The sequence below is a fragment of the Triturus cristatus genome, chromosome 6 (genome assembly GCF_964204655.1).
Source record: "Triturus cristatus chromosome 6, aTriCri1.1, whole genome shotgun sequence".
NCBI lineage: Eukaryota > Metazoa > Chordata > Amphibia > Caudata > Salamandridae > Triturus > Triturus cristatus.
The window spans coordinates 1,848,128,852-1,848,147,190 of record NC_140589.1 but is presented as its reverse complement, the minus strand read 5'-3'; the positions used below and the strand labels follow the sequence as shown (position 1 = coordinate 1,848,147,190).

The 18,339-nt window shown below is 49.1% G+C and overlaps 1 protein-coding gene across 1 annotated transcript in view; it reads right to left on the bottom strand.

Moving 5' to 3' along the window:
* The window catches only part of GCKR (glucokinase regulator), a 194,815-nt gene that overhangs the window by 82,586 nt on the left and 93,890 nt on the right, over positions 1 to 18,339 (bottom strand). Inside the window, exon 4 of the mRNA XM_085613316.1 lies at positions 169 to 237. Within this exon, the coding sequence (XP_085469442.1) occupies positions 169 to 237 (69 nt within the window). The remainder of the gene's footprint in view (positions 1 to 168; positions 238 to 18,339) is intronic.

Below are 18,339 nucleotides of genomic sequence, written 5' to 3'. Positions count from 1 at the left end.
GAGGTAGCTGTTCGCGCTCTACAAAATGCTGTATTATTATTATTATTAACATGCAAACAATCTACAGTGTCAAATCTTTTATAAGATCTGGAGAACTTTGTTCAGCCTAGTTAGAGCAGAATGTAGCATGGTCAGGGTGCCCAATATCACACCATCGATCAGACTTACCGCCAGCAGCAGCGCCAGCCGTCCCGAAGAGCCACATCCGCTCAAAACGATCAGCCCATCTTCAGATTCCTAAAACACACAGAAGAGGCACATGAGAGTCTCCCTGGGCTGAGGCCTGGCCTCGGAAGTGACGTCACACACCAGGATCATGAACAAGTCCGTTTCTTGGTATGCTCTGGCTTCCAGGCACAGAAATGAAGCTCACAGCGATGAAACCACACATCCACAGATACATACAGGACGTATGCACATCAGCCAATCAGCGTAGGTTGCTTTGGAACTTGTTATAGTATAGATACTGTTTGATGACTCCGTATTCCATCTACATCACTCCCATAGCACACATGCCAGGTGCCCATCAGCTCTACTTTTGTCACTTGCTCGGTCACAGCATTTTGTTTCTTTCATGGCATTTGCCTCTCTCCGTTTTCCCGCTTCCACTGCTCTAACTCTTTCCAATCCATCGGATTCAAGTCAACCCTCACATAACAGCGACCACCACCTTTGTCACCGCCATTTCTTTCATCTCCCGTACATACTCTACCTGTCCCCGTGATCTCTGCATGCCTCCTAGTTTGCACTCTGGTCAATTCTCTGTTCCGCTCAGCGGCCTAGCGTGGATTGTGCGCGTCAGGGGAAGGCCAGTATCCTTCCACTTTTATTTTAAAATGTTACGCCCATAAAACTTTTTTTGCCCGGGGCAACAGTCCCTGTAGCCCCGCCCATGCTACTGGATTCCATTAGACCAGTGTCAGTCAGTCAGTCAAAGTACTTTTATTTCGATAAATAAATATCATAAAAAGACATAGGAACAATACAATACAAATTCATAAAGAGACATTATTTCATTAAAACAACTCAATCATTAAAATGTTAAAAAAGAGGTCAGTCAGATAAAACCATCTGTTTACATCCATCTAAAAATTACGTTTATATACAAGAATCCCCCAAGAAACGAGATCCTGCTGACAGTGTTAGTAAAATCACCATTATAAGTTGATATTTGTCTAATTATTGGGTAACTTGCTTTTCTTAATCCTAACAGCCCCCACCAGGAAACTAGCTACATGATACATAATCCTGGGGGTTTGTAAAAGCTGTAAAAAAAGGATAGCAGGCTTGACTTGAATAAACCCTGCCTCCCTTAAAATAGGAAGCAAATATTTCTTTCTTGGGGCAGTGTAATAGTCACAGAACATCAAGAAATGTGTAGTATCCTGAATCGAAAAATTATCACATGTACACGGACTGGCATTTTCTGGGATACACCAGGTTGGAAAATGTCCAAGTATTAGGTGAATCATAATAAACCTGAAACGAGTTAAAAGGAACCGGTGAAAAGTTAAGTTTACTATGGTTAGATAAGGTTCGGTACCTATATGAGTACTCAAAATAATGCTACTCCGAACCGAAGGTTTCTCCAATTCAACTCTTTCCCTTTCTGAGCTTAATAACTCGCCCATCATCCTCTTAATAAGACCAATATCTTTCGCAGTGATCTGTTCCGGGGCGGAAAAGAGTTCCAATCTCCCTAACTTAACAAAACAATTTTTAATGTAAGCTAGCCACGGTATATTTATGGCTCTATCCAACTGCAAACAGTCTTTTAAAATGATGTGGTTGAGGGGAATTTCTTGATTCAGCCATATTTTTAACCAGGCCACGACCGGAGCTACTCTAATCAGGTCTGTGATGTAACCCATTCCAAGTTCTGTATGGACAATATATGTGGGGGAAGACTGCGGTACGGAGAGTATTGATCTCAAAAATTATTTTCAGTAATCTGTATACTGTCAGAATTGCAATTGCCCCATATAGCACTTCCATATGTGGCAACAGCAAGACATTTTGCCTTATAAATTTTAAGTAGCAATGCTATTGGCCTAGCTCCTAGTTTTTTACCAAATCCCTGAAGGGCTGAAGATGATCTAGCTAGGGCAATATTTCTAGTTTTTATCTGGGGGCCCCAAGTGCCTCTTTCATCAAATGTGATCCCCAGGTAAGGAAAAGTAGCTACCTTACACAGCTCTTGCTTCCCACAAACAAATGTCTTTGAGATCTTACTCTTTTTATTCTTGCCCATTATCATGATTTGGGACTTTTTAGCATTAATCTTTAAGTCCAATGATCCCATAAAATTCTCAAATGCATCCAATAATCTTTGTAGACCCACCCCAGTGCGTGAGAGCAGGACGGCATCATCGGCATATAAGAGAACTGGAATACCAAGATCTCCTACGCGTGGAATGTCTAGGGTTGCATCTTTGAGAATAGGGTCCAGGGCGTTTATATAAATGGTAAATAGTAGCGGTGCCAAAATGCACCCCTGCCGCACGCCCCTATCCGATTTAAAGTGACTCGTGCAGCGCCCTTCTGAAGTTACTCTAATCGAGGTTGTTAAATCGGTATGTAGGTCTACTAATAGATTGACAAGGGCCCTATCTAGTCCAATGTCTAGCAAAATTTCCCATAGTTTAGAGCGATTTACCAGGTCAAATGCTGACGAGAGGTCCATGAACGCCAGGTACATAGAACCCTCTTTAGCCCTTGTATATTTTTCAACTAGTAAGTGCAAATTGAGCCCTTGGTCTATTGTACTTCTTTTTGGTCTAAAACCATACTGGGCATTTGACAGTACCCCTTTCTCTGTAAGCCACTCATTCAATTTTGTTAAGATAACTCGTCCCAATATTTTCACTGAGGTATCAATCAGAGAAATAGGTCTGTAACAAGAGGGATCTTGCCTGTTACCCTTTTTAAAGACAGGAATAATGATAGATTTTTTCCAGGAATCTGGGATTCTTGCATTAGGAAGAGCATTAAAAACATTACATAAAATTTTTGCCCAAAATTTCGGCTCACTTTTATAGACATCCCCAGGCACCCCGTCAGGTCCTGGGGCTTTATTTTTTAGAGTTAAATCTATCGCCCTTTCAACGTCTTCTACATCAAAGGAGACAGCAGTGTCAACAGTAGAGGGGGCCCCTACGTCAGTTTCCGGAATCCCATCATTTGCAGCAACACTCATTGTTGCTGAATATATCTGACTAAAATATTTGATCCAGTCTTCATCTGGGATATTTGCCTCCAAGGGGCTATTGGAGTCTTCAGAGAAAAATGGCTGGTTTATTATTTTCCAGAATAAACTACTATTTTTTAAAGTTTCTGGTTCAAGGAGTTGGGCCAGCGCATTTTCTTTCAAGACCCTCTTTCTTTCTAAGATCGTTTTTTTATACACAGACCTTGCACTGATTATATCAGCACGAAACATAGGGGTCGCTTTAAGTGCTTTTAATAAGACTCCATGTGCTTTCGTGCATTCCTTGTCAAACCATCTTTTTCCCATCACGGGCTTCTGAGTCGATTTATTCTGAAGACCCTGGTTCAATTCCTTACAGATGTTTTCAAAAGCCATTAAGATATCTGTCGGTTGTGTGCTACTCTCTAAACATATTGTTACTTCTTCTTCTACTTTGGACAACACATCTCGTAAGAAAATGTCCGGCACAATTTTAGTCCATTTCAGCCGACGATTCTGGTCTTTTGCCTTAAGATTTACACCCCGTCTGTTTTTTGCTCTATTTAGTGAGATTAAATCTGTTTGCATTACTGCAAGTACAACGGGATTGTGATCACTAAAAACTGAAACCTCTGTATAATAATTTAACACATTATGCAACAAAAAGGAAGACACAAAAATATAATCAATTATAGTAGCCGTATCCTTTGCCTTAAAAGTAGGGGCTCTATATATTCCCTTCCCACACCCTGATTCATATAGGTTCCATCTAGCCAAAAAGATTTCCAAAAGCTCCCCAGACCTGGTATGTTCCAGATGGACAGGTGAGGAAAAAGGGGGGCCTTCATCCTCTTGACTAATACAGGGGAGGGTACACGGATGTATATTAAAGTCTCCTAATTATATTAGTTCGAAAGAATTTACATTAGCACTATAGACCGACAAGAAGTTGTCCAAAACTTCCAAATTTTGGCTAGTACACTCCTTAGCGTGTGTTATAAAAATTTACAAATAAAATCCTGGCCTTATCTAGGGTTAATAATTCAACAACCAAGCAATTTTCAGAGCCCGACATACACTGTGATAAGGTCCCTTTCAGATCCAGTTTGAATAAGCTCAACAGACCCCCCTTAGACCTCCCTGCCACACTGCAAGTTGCTGGAATAAAAAAATGGGAACAGCCATCCAAGGCGAAACTGTTCGTATTGTCCCAAGTCTCTTGGAGGGCAATGATGTCAAAAGATTTTAATGATGTTAACCATTCATCAATCCCACTTTTGTTTTTTATGCCGGCGACATTCCATGTGGCAATTTTAAGGGATGATTCTATTGGCTGTGCCGTCTTCACTGGTGTTTCAGACAGTCAGTCATTTTCCTCCAAAGATGATAAAACAGAAAAACGATTATGGAGAAATAAGGTGTTACCCAGCTGACTGTTTGGTAACTGCTGAGCCTGTAGGTCCCCACTGATTTGATAGGAAGATCTATTCATATTTGCAACAGAACCAACTGGCCCCCTCCCATGACCAGGATACCTATGCTGTACAGGCAAATAGTGTTGGATATTGTCCAAATGATTCTAAAAGAAACCCAGAGGTCTAACACGCACCGAATTTTCCACAGTTGGCAAAACGGCAGCCCTAAGGAGGACTGTTGCCACGTGTTGGGGATATTTGAAGTTTATGATGATACAGTCCCCCCTTATATTCTTCCTACCGTTGCCAATCCAGCTAACTCGACGGGTGAATAATATATCTTCTGCAAGGGCACACGGAAAACCACAATTCTTGTTCAACCAGGCCAACGTTTTGTTTTTTAGGGCAACATATGTTTCTTGCCTTGAGTCAGACAGACAACTATCAATCTCCGGAACATTAGTTAGTACAAGCGTATATGGCACACAATCCGGTGGGAGATTTACACATTCAATCCTCCTCGGTCTATTTCTCCCACCTGGTTCAGTCCCACCTGCATTATTCTGCTTGTTATTTTGGGCATATTGTGTTTGTACTGTTGCCTGTGCATTTGCAATACCCATTGATGGCATAAACATTGGTTGGGTAGTCAGTGAGTTAGTGACTAAAGGCGCCTTAGCAATCGCCCCGGTGTCATTGCCATGTACCTTTAGGCCATCCAATTGATGTGCCTCCGGACCCCCTGGGCCCCCTATACTGGATCCCATCACCCCCGATAGACGAGGTTGCGATATTGACCCATTTTGAGACTGTGTAATGTAGGAGTTTAAAGCACCTTCCAAACTAGTGACTTTTTGGGCCACAAAATCTAATTTTTCTACCAGTGGAGTAATCAATGCCTGTAGTTTAGACTCAAATATGGTTGTCAAGAGAATAATCTGGGAAGGGTGCAGAATGTTACCCTCGACATTATTTATTGGCTCAGGGGCATCTTCTCTACTAGTAGGGGATGTGCCTGCCTTTTTAGTCTTCCGGGTCACTACTCTTCTAACGGGTGCCTTCCTACATGCGCGTACCCTTCTCCGTAATGGAGACTGAGGTGGTGTAAGCCTTCGAGGGGATGTCACACCTGGACTTAATATAAGGTCAGGGACAATCTCCTGTCGGGCCTCTACTATCTCATTATTTGTTTCAGCATTAATATCCATTATCGAACAACAATTAGACAATGAGATAGACTGAGTACATGCCCTTGTAGGTGAAGAATCTGGGCTAACCCTTGTTAGTGATAGTCTCCTATCTTTGTTGATCTTACTGACAACCTTGACGAGATAATTGTCCATTGTCCTTGCTTCAGTATTTGGGACTTGTTTACCAGGCCTCGCTTTAGACATTGTCAACAAGTACAATACAAATCAGGTTTAGTCAAACTGACAGTCACAATATGAGTTACAGCCTCGGCCAGGACATAACTAACTGGGGAAACAAAGTCTTACTGTGTATCCTGGTTGTAGAGTCTACGGAGCAAATAACAGGGCCCGGCCCGGCCTCACTCGGTCCTCTGAGGGCCACAGAGGGCCCGCCCTTTGCCCGGGCTTAGCCCGGCGCCCGCCCGCGCTCGTCCCGCGACGCGGAGAGAGCAACAGACTTTTAAGCGCCTCCGGGCGCGTGGTTGGCGTCACGAGCCGCTTGGGCACCTGGGAGCGGTAGTTCCCCCGCTGTGGGGCCGCGAGATGATGTGGCGGCGAGAGGAGCCCAGGCGAACAGCAGTAAGGCTACAGGTGAGGAGGGGAGGGCACCAACAGCTCCGCGATATTCCCTCGCACACAGTTCTGGCTTTCCCGCTCCACCGAGGGAGCAACAGACTTTTAAGCGCCTCCGGGCGCGTGGTTGGCGTCACGAGCCGCTTGGGCACCTGGGAGCGGTAGTCCCCCCGCTGTGGGGCCGCGAGATGATGTGGCGGCGAGAGGAGCCCAGGCGAACAGCAGTAAGGCTACAGGTGAGGAGGGGAGGGCACCAACAGCTCCGCGATATTCCCTCGCACACAGTTCTGGCTTTCTTAACTGTCTCCTTTCCACTGCGGCTCGCTGCTCAGCGCTTTACTCGTCCAAGCTCTTCACAGACTTCCCATTTCACCACTGTCAATTTTGTTTTCTCCACGATCAATAACAGTCCTGCTTCCTTTCCTGACTCCGCCCTGCAGCCAGCGCACCTCCTTCCGTCACCAGGATGTGCCGGACTGGGTGTACCTCCTCTCTGGTTATCTTCACGGTTCTCATTTATTCATGTCTTATTAAATGTTATTTTAATCCAGTCACACCTTCTGTGCCTTGGGCACTCGACCCTCCCTCCCCACTGCAATGAACAATAACGTGCAGCCCCCAGCCGACCCTTCGTTCCCTCTCCACCGCCTTCACTCTGGACCCAACTGAGCGTCCTGTGGATGTGTTTGGGTTAAAGGCCCATTAGAATATAGCCCTCCCCACCCTAAGAATGCCCCCACGACACGCGACATTCTCCCCACCCATCTCCTGCTCTCCCCACACAGCACCCTGCCCTGGCCTGTTCGCTCGCAGTCACCACCTGCCGGTGCAACTGGATATGAACAGTTACTCACCCCTCACTGGGGTTTAACTCTGGTGTGCTGATGGGCTGTTACCACACAATACTGGTACTGACGGGTGCAGAGTTCCCGCTCCTCTAGTACAGTGCTACTCATGGTCGAGGCCTTAGTAATTATATTCTGTGCACACTGATTACTGTATATTAGCTTCCTCTGTTGTATCATATTTGGGATGTCCTGCCAGTAATGTTGATGTAGAGAAGATCTCGGTTTTATCTTCAGAGCTGAGGTTCGACTCAAGGGAGGGTCAACTCTTCCTCCGCGTCTTTTGAGACTGAATAGGCACCATGGAGTGGAATTGTGTTTCATTGTCACTGCAGCACTAGCACAGTGAGTGATTAGAGCCTCTGGCCAAATTGGCTATGTTTCACCAGAGAAGTGTTGGTGTAAGATCTCCTCACCGCAGAGCATGTGACCGGGTGAGACACCGCCAGGACACGGGGAGCAAACACAACAGCTGGGCTGACCTCAGCCACTCATGCGCATGTCATTATGGACAGCTTTCATCATTGACTCAGTTTGTAAAAATGAACTTATTCATCAGAGCGCTCACATTTAGATTCTAAATTGTGTTGTCTTTACCACCACATCAAAAAAGTCTCCATTTGCACAAATACCCATGAAGTAAACATGGAAATAAATCAGAAAACATGCAGACCCAACCAAAGCAATTCTTGGATATTTGCCATTTATTTCTAGTAATTTGATGCCAATGAATCATTAGGTACAACCATAAGGTGCTCCATAGGTGCTAGGTGAGAAAAATGCTTGTGCAGTGCATCAAAAAGTGACTATACATATATGTAAAATCAGACATAAAATGGCAAGCTTCAGATTCTTTTCAAGCCTGCCTGATGGGTCCCAATTTGTAGTCTCTCTTCAATGGGCTAATAATCATATGTCTCTAGATGCCCAACAAGGAGAAGTTACAATGCAGGCAACTTCTAGAATCGTTGAAGTTTCGACCCTCTTAAGAAGTATCTTCATTACATCTAATGGGGTCTTCATCAGAACTGGCTATGGAACAACCTGGAGTCAGAAAAAGGCTTATTAGAACTTCTTTCAGATACTACAATGTACCCCTCAAATGCACTAGGGTGCAAACAGGGACGGCTGGATATGCTTGTCTCGATTTAGATTCCCACTATGCGAAAGCAGAACTAGCGATTAGGACTGAATTCCATCAGTGATGCGCTGAATTTAAAATGTAATCCATGCATTGAATTTGGGAGCTATCCTTATAGGGGATCCTTATACGAGACAAGCATATCCAGCCGTCCCTTAATAATTACTTAATGATCCATTGTCATTTAATTACTAGAAATATATGGCATATATTCAAGAATTTCTTTGTTTGGGTCTACATGTTTTTGGATTTATTTCCATGTTTAAGTCTACTTCATGAGCACTTGTGGCAATTATAGACTTTTTTGATTTCGTACAAATCTTATTCGACAGGACCATTGTTCTATATACCATTAGGCCTGGAAGGTGAACTTCGCTCCGTTCGTGGAGTTTTCTGCACTCCACACTCCGCTGAGCTCGCAGAGTGCAGAAAACTCTGCTTCGCGATGTGTAGCAGAGTTTTTTCCCCACTCGCGATCGCGAACGGTCCTGCCTGCGACACGCTCTTGCGCAACGCTTATTTTTTATTTATCTTTTATTAGTTGCATTGCCAAAGCGGCTGCATGCCTTTTTTTCCCCTCTTTATTTATTTTGGTTATAATGTCGGCACCCACTCTTTTGCTTTAAACATCTGAAGCTAAAGCGCGGGTGTTGCAATTGCTTTAAAACTAAAGAAATAGAGAAAAATGTATTTAGCTTTAGCTCAAGATGTTTAACGCTAAAGCGCAGGTGCCACCACTGTAATAAAAGTAAATAAATAGAGAAATAAGCGTGCCAATGCCATGTTTTTCTTTTTGTTTACTTTTGTTACAATCGCGGCACCCACGCTTTAGCTGTAAACATCTTAAGCTGAAGTGTGGGTGCCACGATTGCTTCAAAGGTGAAGAAATAGTAAAAACATTTTTTAACATTTTTTTTCTATTTCTTTACTTTTGAAGCAATCGCGGCACCCGCACTTTAGTTTAAGATGTTTACAGCTAAAGCACGAGGGCCACAATTGATTACCCGTGCAATAGCTCTTCCATTACTGAAAATTTGAGCTATTGGCGTTGCATTATTATTAGCAATGCCAATAGCTCAAACTTTGAGCAATGCAAAACCTATTGCATTGCAAATGCTTGTGTTATTTTTATGCACGTGTTCCCTGCTCTTGTTGCTAGGGGCAGCCACAGCTCTGGAAGCCCTGGAGGCTGCAGGGAGAGTTGCTCACATTGACCACACATGCTGCTACTGCCTGGGAGACAATTTGTTTGTAAATGTCTATTTCACGTTTGCAGCCGAGGGCCTGCTGCGCACGAGGCAGAGCAGTGTTTCCAGCTCGTGCCGGCTCATTGGCTTCAAGGGCGACCGCTCATAACTAATTGAAAAAGCTCTAAGTGAAACATAAATGAGGGCAGCAGTGTTCTTATTGTTTCCTGCGTGCCCTGATCTGAGTTTGCTTCTCTCTGGGCTGCCGTGGCCGTGCGTCTGTGCTCACCTGGGTTTGACTTTCACAGCACGAGCCCCTATTTGTTTGCTGCCCAATGGTGGGCCCCGGGGGAAGCACAGTCGCAGACTAGTCTTCCCCCGGGGTCTTTCGCGCAGGGGAGGACCAGGTGGGGCCAAGGGGTGGAGTTTTAGGGGGTGGGTATAAGAATGCAGGGGAGGAAGGCGTCTTCCTCTTCCTGCATTCTCGGCATCATTGGGAGGGTGTAGTTAGAAAAGGGGCAAGTTAATTGTTATGCAAGGGCCTTGCAGATTTTCGAGCGTGTCTCACCGGGTAGAGAGCACGGAGCCACTGGCCGGTGGTTTCAGGTGTCAGGGGAGCGGAGTTGCGGAGGTTCGGTCATGGCAGCGGTTTCGGCAGAGGAGGTGAGAGAGGCCCTGAGGCTTTTGGGCCGCACCGGCCGGGAGGATCTCCTCCGGCCCGGCATTTTGAGTCAGGCGTGGGTGGGGATGTTGCGTGCCCCGCGGGCGGCTTCTGCTGGTGTTGCGGCAGCGGTAGTTGCCTGTTTAGATGGGCCGCTGCCACATGGGAGAGGCGCGTCGGGGAGGGGGCGGGGCGCGGCCAAAAGGGAGCCCGGGTGCGGAGGCCGGCGTAAGAGCCTGTCTCTGCAGCTCGATTACAGCATTCAGGAGGCGGGAGGTCCTCGGGGAGCGGCGGGGCCCTCTAGGGCATTACCAGTCTGGAGTGGCCAACAGGCATTTGTGGAGTTGGGGCGGGGGGAAACAGTGGGCACCCAGCCAGGCACAGCAGCGGTTATGTGTGCACAGGAGCATGCTGAGAGGGAGGTGGAGGTGGGAGGGGCCCAGGGGCTCGTGGTACCGGCACCTGCTTTCGGGGGGAGCCTTGGGGGTGGGGGGTGACATGGGGCAATGGGAGGACGCTCCCATTGACCTCTCCAAGGGGTCAAGAGTTGGCACCCCAGTGCCTGTGAAGGGAGTTGTGGTGACCTCAGGGGTGGGGGAACTGGGCAGAGGGTGGGGGGACGTCTGGTCCTTATATGGAGAGGAGACCTTGGTTGCAGCTGCAAAGTGTGGGTGCCCGGGAGTACTGCCCCCCCTCCTTCCTCGGTGGGAGTCATTGGCTTGGGAGGATAGGATTAGGGAGCAGCGTCTCCTGGTGCAGCAGACGGAGGCGCGTAGGGCAGAGTTAAATGCAGCACGGGGAGGGGCGGTCTGGGAGGACGAGGCTGAGGGGCCCCCCACGGCCACTTCGGAAGAAGAAAGGTGGGCTGAGCAGGAAGAGAGGGTTAGGGTAGGCCGGGACAAGTGGGGGTGGGGTGGCAGAACTAAGGGGTCGCAGGCTGAGACAGGGACGGCCAGGACGGTTTTGATGCCAGATGGTGCCGGGGCCCGCCCAGGTTGGAGCAACCTGGGGGGTAGTGGGGGATCAAAGTCGGCAGAGGTCGGTAGAGTGCTGGGTGTCACCGCGGGGCGCAAGACGGCCTCAGGACGCTGGCTTGAAGCAGCAGGGGGGTCCACTGCGGCCATCCCTCCGGCACGAAAGCGGGCAACGGCATTGTGTGTGGCAAGTGGGGGTGTTCTGAGTGCCAAAAAGAGTAAGGGTGTGAAGAGAGCGGTGAGAGAGGTGTTGTGGGCGCCTGTGGATGTGGAACCTGAAGTGGAGCTGGATTATGATGAGGAGAGTGACGAGCTGGAAGACGGGGAGGTGAGGGATGACAATGACAGGATGGGGGTTGAGGAGCAACAGTGGAGTTGGTGTTTTGCAGGACCCCACGTCGTCGAAGGGCAAGGCGAAGGCTGAGACCACCAAGGCCACCAACACCAAAGGGCGGTCCGGAGAGGCGCACGTGTCATTGTCAGATGAGGAGGCATGGTGGGCAGCTTGGGATGGTGGGCCAAAAGGGGGCAGGAAGAAGGCCTGCAGGTCAGTGGGTGTGGGTGAGGGATGTTGAAGTGCTACCAAAGGACAGATCCAAAGTGGGTGACACACTGGGGGGGATGAAGACGATGGCCACGGCGGGGGTGCAGACAGACAAGGCAGAAGGGAAGGAGGACAAGGGGGACAAGAGTGAGGACAAACATCAGAAAAAGTTACCTTACATGGGTTTGGCTATGCTTCTGGGGTCACATTTGTCTGAAAAGACAAAGAGCAGGATTTGGAAGCAGATGTATGTAGACGTTTTTAAATTATTGCACAGGGAGGTGCAAGCGAAGGAAGGGTCTAAGGAGGAAGAATGGGAGCGGACTAGACGGCCTAGGGTCCCGGTAAACATGGAAAATTTGACATCAGCGTTCTTATTTCTGATAGTTTTTACTGCGAGAAGCACTTGTACAGGGCCATAGCACTCCTGAAGTATATGGACATCATTAGGAAAGCCCAGATGCATTTTGGGGGTTTTGCCTGGCTGAGTTATGATGAAGAGTTTCGAGCCAGACTTAGCGTGAACCCGGACAAGCCTTGGGGAGAGGTGGATCAGGAGATATGGATGCAGTGGATGGCGTCCACGCACTCATCGGCGTCTACTCACAAGGCCAGTGGCCTGCCAGTCACTTATCGGTCTTTTCTGCTGCGTCCTGCCCATAACAGGGCAGGAGGGTCTACCACCGGTACAGGAACCGCAGGTCCGCCCGCTAAGCCAGGTAGCAACAACACCGGTGCATGTTGGAGTTACAACAGGGGCTACTGCTCCCGGTACACGCGCAAGTTCAAGCATGAGTGCTCCAAGTGTGGAGGGCGGCATGCCCATACCCAATGCTTCACCTTGGTCACGCCGTCAGAGCAGTGGCGAAATACGAAAGGAAGGGGACAGTCTGGACAGAAGGGCACCTACACCAGTTAAGGTGGAGGCGATGGCCCCGTGGCTCTCGTGTTACCCGGACAGGGAGGCGGCTTTGCGGATTCGGTGGGGTTTCACAGAGGGTTTTCGGGTGGGCTATCAGGGACCTCGGGTGCAGAGATGGGCGGACAATCTGAAATCAGCCAAGAAATTGCTGGGAGTGGTGGCGGCCAAGTTGCAGAAAAAGTGGATGAAGGGAGGATAGCAGGCCCATTTGTCGACTGGCCAGTTGACGATTTGATCATCTCCCCATTGGGAGTGGTGCCTAAGAAAGAAAGGGGTGAGTTTCGCATGATCTATCACCTCTCGTGGCCGGACGGGCCGTCTGTGAATGACTTCATCACAGAGGCAGACTCGAGGGTGCTCTATGCATTGGTGGATGATGCGATCCGCCTAGTGAGGGTGTGTGGGCCGGGGGCGGAATTGGCGAAGTGTGATGTGAAGTACACTTTCCGCCTGATGCCAATACACCCCACGGATTTCTCTCTACTAGGGATGCAGTTTGGGGGGGGCCATCTACGTGGACAAGGTTCTGCCCATGGGGTGTGCCATTTCCTGTGCGCTGTTCGAGATGTTTAGCACATTCTTGCAGTGGGCTTTTACACAGATCAGTGGTCATCGGGACGTTACTCACTATCTGGACGACTTCCTTTTCTGGGGAGGGCCCATTCTGGGGATTGTAGCAGGGCACAGTCGCAATTCCAGGAGATGTCACAGGGCCTAGCTGCAGCCTGACATTCCTGGGAATTGAGCTGGACTCCATTCATTGGATAGCTCGACTCCCTGCCGCGAATGTGTCGGAAATACAGGCGTGCCTCTTGTGGGCAATCGGGGAAAAGAGGATCGTGTTGAGGGCAGTGCAACAACTGCTGGGGTTCCTGAACTTCGCATGCCGGGTGGTGAGGGATGGACGGACGTTCTGCAGACGGTTCGGCATGGTCATGTCGGGGGCAGTTTTACCACACCACATGGTCCAGATTTCCATGGGGGAGGACATGGCTGACGTTCTTGACTGATTTCAATGGGGTGTCCCTGGATTTTGAGGATGACAGGATGGTTTGGCAAGTACAAATTTATTCTGATGCAGCTGGAGCAGCGGGTTTTGGGATCTTCTGGGATGGCAGGTGGTGCGCTGAGTAATGGCCAGCTCATTGGGTAAAGCAGGGGAGGAGCATTGCGTTTCTGGAATTTATTCCCTTGTTGGTGGCATTGGAGGTGTGAGGGTCCGAGTTTCGGAACAAGTCCGTGCTTTTCCATGTGGACAACATGACCGTGGTAGAGTTGGTCAACCGACAGAGGGCAAGGGATCTGAGAGTGCTGCGCTTGTTGCGGAGTTTCATGCTGAAATGTCTGAGATTGAATGTGGTGCTGCGAGCCAAGCATGTCCCTGGAGCGAATAACGACATTGCGGATGCTTTGTCTCATTTGCAGTGGCAGCGGTTCTGGCGATTGGCACCAGGAGCGGATCAGTTCAAGACCGAGCTGCCGGACGGCATCTGGGCCTTGGGGGAGTGAGAGGCCTGGTGGAGAAATCTATAGCCGATACCACAAGACGGACCTACAGACTGGCATGGGCAGAGTTTGGTATCTTTATGGGATGGCACGGGGATTCTGCATTTGGAGATCGCTCAGCTGTGGAACAAGGAGTATTGCAGTTTGTATTATATTGCATTGACAAGGGGCTGTCTTCTGCGACGATTGCGAGAAAGTTGTTGGGAGTGTCTTTTTACTGTTTGTTTTTTGGTTTTGACCCTACAGAAGATGTGATTATAGATAGGGTACTCAGAGGTTGGGGCAGGGAGAAGAGGGGAGGGGGGTTGAAGGAGGCGATTACTTTTGACTTATTGGTACGATTGGCTGAGGCGTTGCTGCTGTGTTATGGTGGTTTTGAGTTTCTGGTTTTTCGTTTGTGCATGGTATGGATGTTTTTGGGGGCCTTTAGAGTCTCTGAGTTGTTGGGGACAAAGAAGGTGTGTGGCAGAAGGTACGAGGAGAAAGGTTGAATGCGGGTTCTCTGGGGATTTGGCTGGGATAGTCTAAAACTGATCAGTTGGGAAGAGGAAAGTGGGTCTTGTTGTGTGAGAGCGGTTGTGGGGGTGTGCCCCCGGTGGCTGAATGGCAGAACATTTTACTGAATACACGGGCAGCGACTGGTGAGATTTTTTGTCCTGCGTCTGGGGCAAAGGTGACGGCGACACAGTTAATGGCCGTTCTACGCATGGCTTTGAGGCGGTTGGGTCTGGATCCGGCGGGTTTTGGGACGCATTCTTTCCGTATTGGGGCAGCAACAGCACGACTGGGTTGGTCCTGGGATAGGATTCGGCAGATTGGGAGGTGGAAGTCTAGGTGCTGTGAGCGTTATGTCCAAAAATAAGGGGGCTTGGCCTGGCGCGGTGCCTGCCGGGGGGGTGGGGGGGTATGAGGGCGGAGCATACAGGATGTGTTACTAATGGCTTTTTCTCCTGTAGGTTGTGTGGGTGGACCGGGGGCCAAGATGGTCACTTGGATCATGGGGCATTTGTTCGTGCATTGGGCCTCCAAGTATGCGGAGCAACAGGTGTACGGCCATAACCTGGGACTCAAAGGACAGCATCATGAGGTGCATTGGTGGGTAAAGGGGGGATGCGATGGGGGGCACTATTGCCCTGGCCCGCGAAGATGGTCCCTCAGAAAGGATGCCCTGATCTGTTGATAATCCACTTGGGAGAGAACGATTTGATTGGGGTGTCGGGTTTGGCGCTCTTACAGCTGATGCAAAGAGACTTGGAGGTATTGAAACACAGGTTGGCTGGGACATGCATTGCCTGGACAGAATTTGTTCCTCGAAGAGTGTGGAGGGGGGCAATAAAACATGGGGCTGTTGAAAAAGCTCGACGGAAACTAAACAGAGCGATGCGGGTTTTTTGTGGGGAAAAGGACATTCAAGTGATTGCTCATGCTGGACTGCGAATGGAGGAACCACTATTGTTTAGGGATGACGGTGTGCATCTTTCGAGGCTGGGGAACGCATATTATATGATGGAGATGAGGGATGTGGTCAGCAAACTGTGGAATGAGGCGATTTGGTGTCATAGGAATGCTTGAGTGGGGGCGAAAGATGGACAGTTGTACCCCAGGGTGGTGGGGCAGGTAACCACCCTAAAAGGGGATTCCCTGGTTAGCGGTACTTGGAAGGGGTGGGGGAGTCAATAGCGGGTGCACCCATCCCTCGGGGGGGGGGGGGGAGAGTGAATGATGGGGGGAGCTGGAGGCATGAGTGTAATGCCAGATAATACCGGGGAGGATGCTAGGAGAGATCTGTGGAAATGGATGAAGAACGGAACGGGTTATGGAGTGAAATAAGAGGCGAGTTCGGAGTGGGTGAAGAGAGTGAATGGATGTAGAGTTGATGTTGGGGGTTTTGGTATTGGTTATTTGTTGTTATTTGGTTATTGATTATGTTGTGCAGCCTGGTGCCAATAAATGGCCTTTTACGCTCAAGACATCAGCGGGGTCTGTTTATTGCGTGATGGTGGGCCCCGGGGGAAGCACAGTCGCAGACTAGTTTTCCCCCCCGAGGTCTTTCGCGCAGGGAAGGACCAGGTGGGGTCAAGGGGTGGGCTTTTAAGGGGTGGGTATAAGAATGCAGGGGAGGAAGGCGACTTCCTCTTCCTGCATTCTCGGCATCATTGGGAGGGTGTAGTTAGAAAAGTCCACCCACCCACCCTGCAGTTACTAGGGTTCGGGAGTAGGGTTGGCGAAGCGTGCCAGTTTCGGACAGGCTGCAGGGTTAGCGGTACTTGGGAAGGGTGGGGGAGTCAATAGCGGGTGCACCCATCCCTCGGGGGGGTGGAGAGTGAATGATGGGGGAGCTTGAGGCATGAGTGTAATGCCAGATGATACCGGGGAGGATGCTAGGAGAGATCTGTGGAAATGGATGAAGAACGGAACGGGTTATGGAGTGGAATGAGAGGTGAGTTCGGAGTGGGTGAAGAGAGTGAATGGATGAAGAGTTGATGTTGGCGGTTTTGGTATTGGTTACTTGTTTTTATTTGGTTTTTGATTATGTTGTGGAGCCTGGTCCTAATAAATGGCCTTTTACGCTCAAGACATCAGTGTGGTCTGTTTATTGCGCGATTTATCATGTGACATGCTTCTAAGGTTGAGCAATTTTTTTTTTCTGTTTTTGCCACAGGGCTGCGCTTGAGACAGAATCTAAACTTGGGTTGTAACCCCCTGCAATTTTGGTGCTGTGAACTTATTTTTTTACTTTCATTTTTGAGGGAGGAGAGAGGGGATTTAGGAAGTGGGGGGTAGGTTTAGAGCAAAGTGCACCCTCTTCCTTTATGAGGCTCGAGGCTTCCTCTGCTGCTGCCTATAATAAGATTGTAATAATTCTGCACGGTTTCATGGATTCTGGCTCATTCTGCACTCTTCACTTGACAGCTCGCCAAATTCTCTTCTGTATCTGATCATCTTCGCATTAATAAAACATTGCGCGCTCTCCTTTGTGTGGCAGACACTCTCTCGTATAAGGCTTTGTTTCTGCCAGAAACATATTGATTTGGGTTTGCAATCTGGGACCTGCTTGGTTGGATTAGGTTTAACATGAATCAAAGCTTTGCTGCAATATTTCTGCGAGAACTTAATAAACTGCCCATTCCATCGGCCACGGTATTTGATAAGTACCGTGGTTGGTTTCGTGTAATCCTTTGTGTTCTGAAAAGATAGGGTGTATCGAGTGGGGTTGACAGATCTTTGGAGGCTGGTAGAGTTTGCACCATTTACAGCTGTAGAGAAAACACTTAAAAATAAAATAAAGGGGGAGGAGCCTAGCGCTTGACCAAGATGGCCGCGTGAGCCCTGAGCTCCCGCTACCCTCGCGCCCTCCTGCACTTATCCTGTCCTAAATCCTGATTTTCATGCACGGAATCCTGCAGATGAGTCACAGCTGGGGCGACTGACGCTGTCCGGGCGAAGATCGCCCACCGGGGACCGAAGTTGTGCATGGCAGAAGACTGCGGCCTACCTCCGAAGGATGCCAGGGGCTTGCGTTGGCAGGATGCCCAGCCACTAATTGAACAACAGCGGCCCTGGGAGGTGTGAACTGACGGACGGATGCCGCTGCACTTTCACTTTCGCTTTCTCGCCCTTTGTTTGCTCTGGCTTGGGAGCGCTTCACGCATATCCTCCTCTGTCTGGAGGACTTCCACTCGGTCCTGACTGACTGTTGTAGTCCTATTTGACCCTGTTTCCTCTAGCTGCGTGAGGGACGTCCTTTGGCAATTGATAGTCCTGCTGTTCGGGATGTCGACCAAATCGGAGGCGGACAGGTCAAAGTCTAAGACTACCCGGCGGGTAGGCTATACCCAATCCAACAATATGGATCGTTATGCCCAGCAGACGGGGTCGCCTGGTGGATCGGGACAGTCGCTGGAAGCACAGAAGGCCGATTCATCCCCTGCCTCGGAGCTATCGCTGCAGGATATCAAAGGGGCGATAGATGGGATGCAATCTTCGATTGGGCGACAGTTCGAGACTCTGGCGCACAAGGTGGACATGATTCTGATTGATGTCAACTTGATTCGCGCGGACCTGGGCAAAACCAATGAGCGGGTCAAGTCCCTGGACCTCAAGACTACTGGTCTCGCGGACGATGTCTCGGAACTTCAGGCTGAGGTCCGTAAGTTACGAACCGCGAGTGACGTCTCCGCCCGCCGGCTCGAG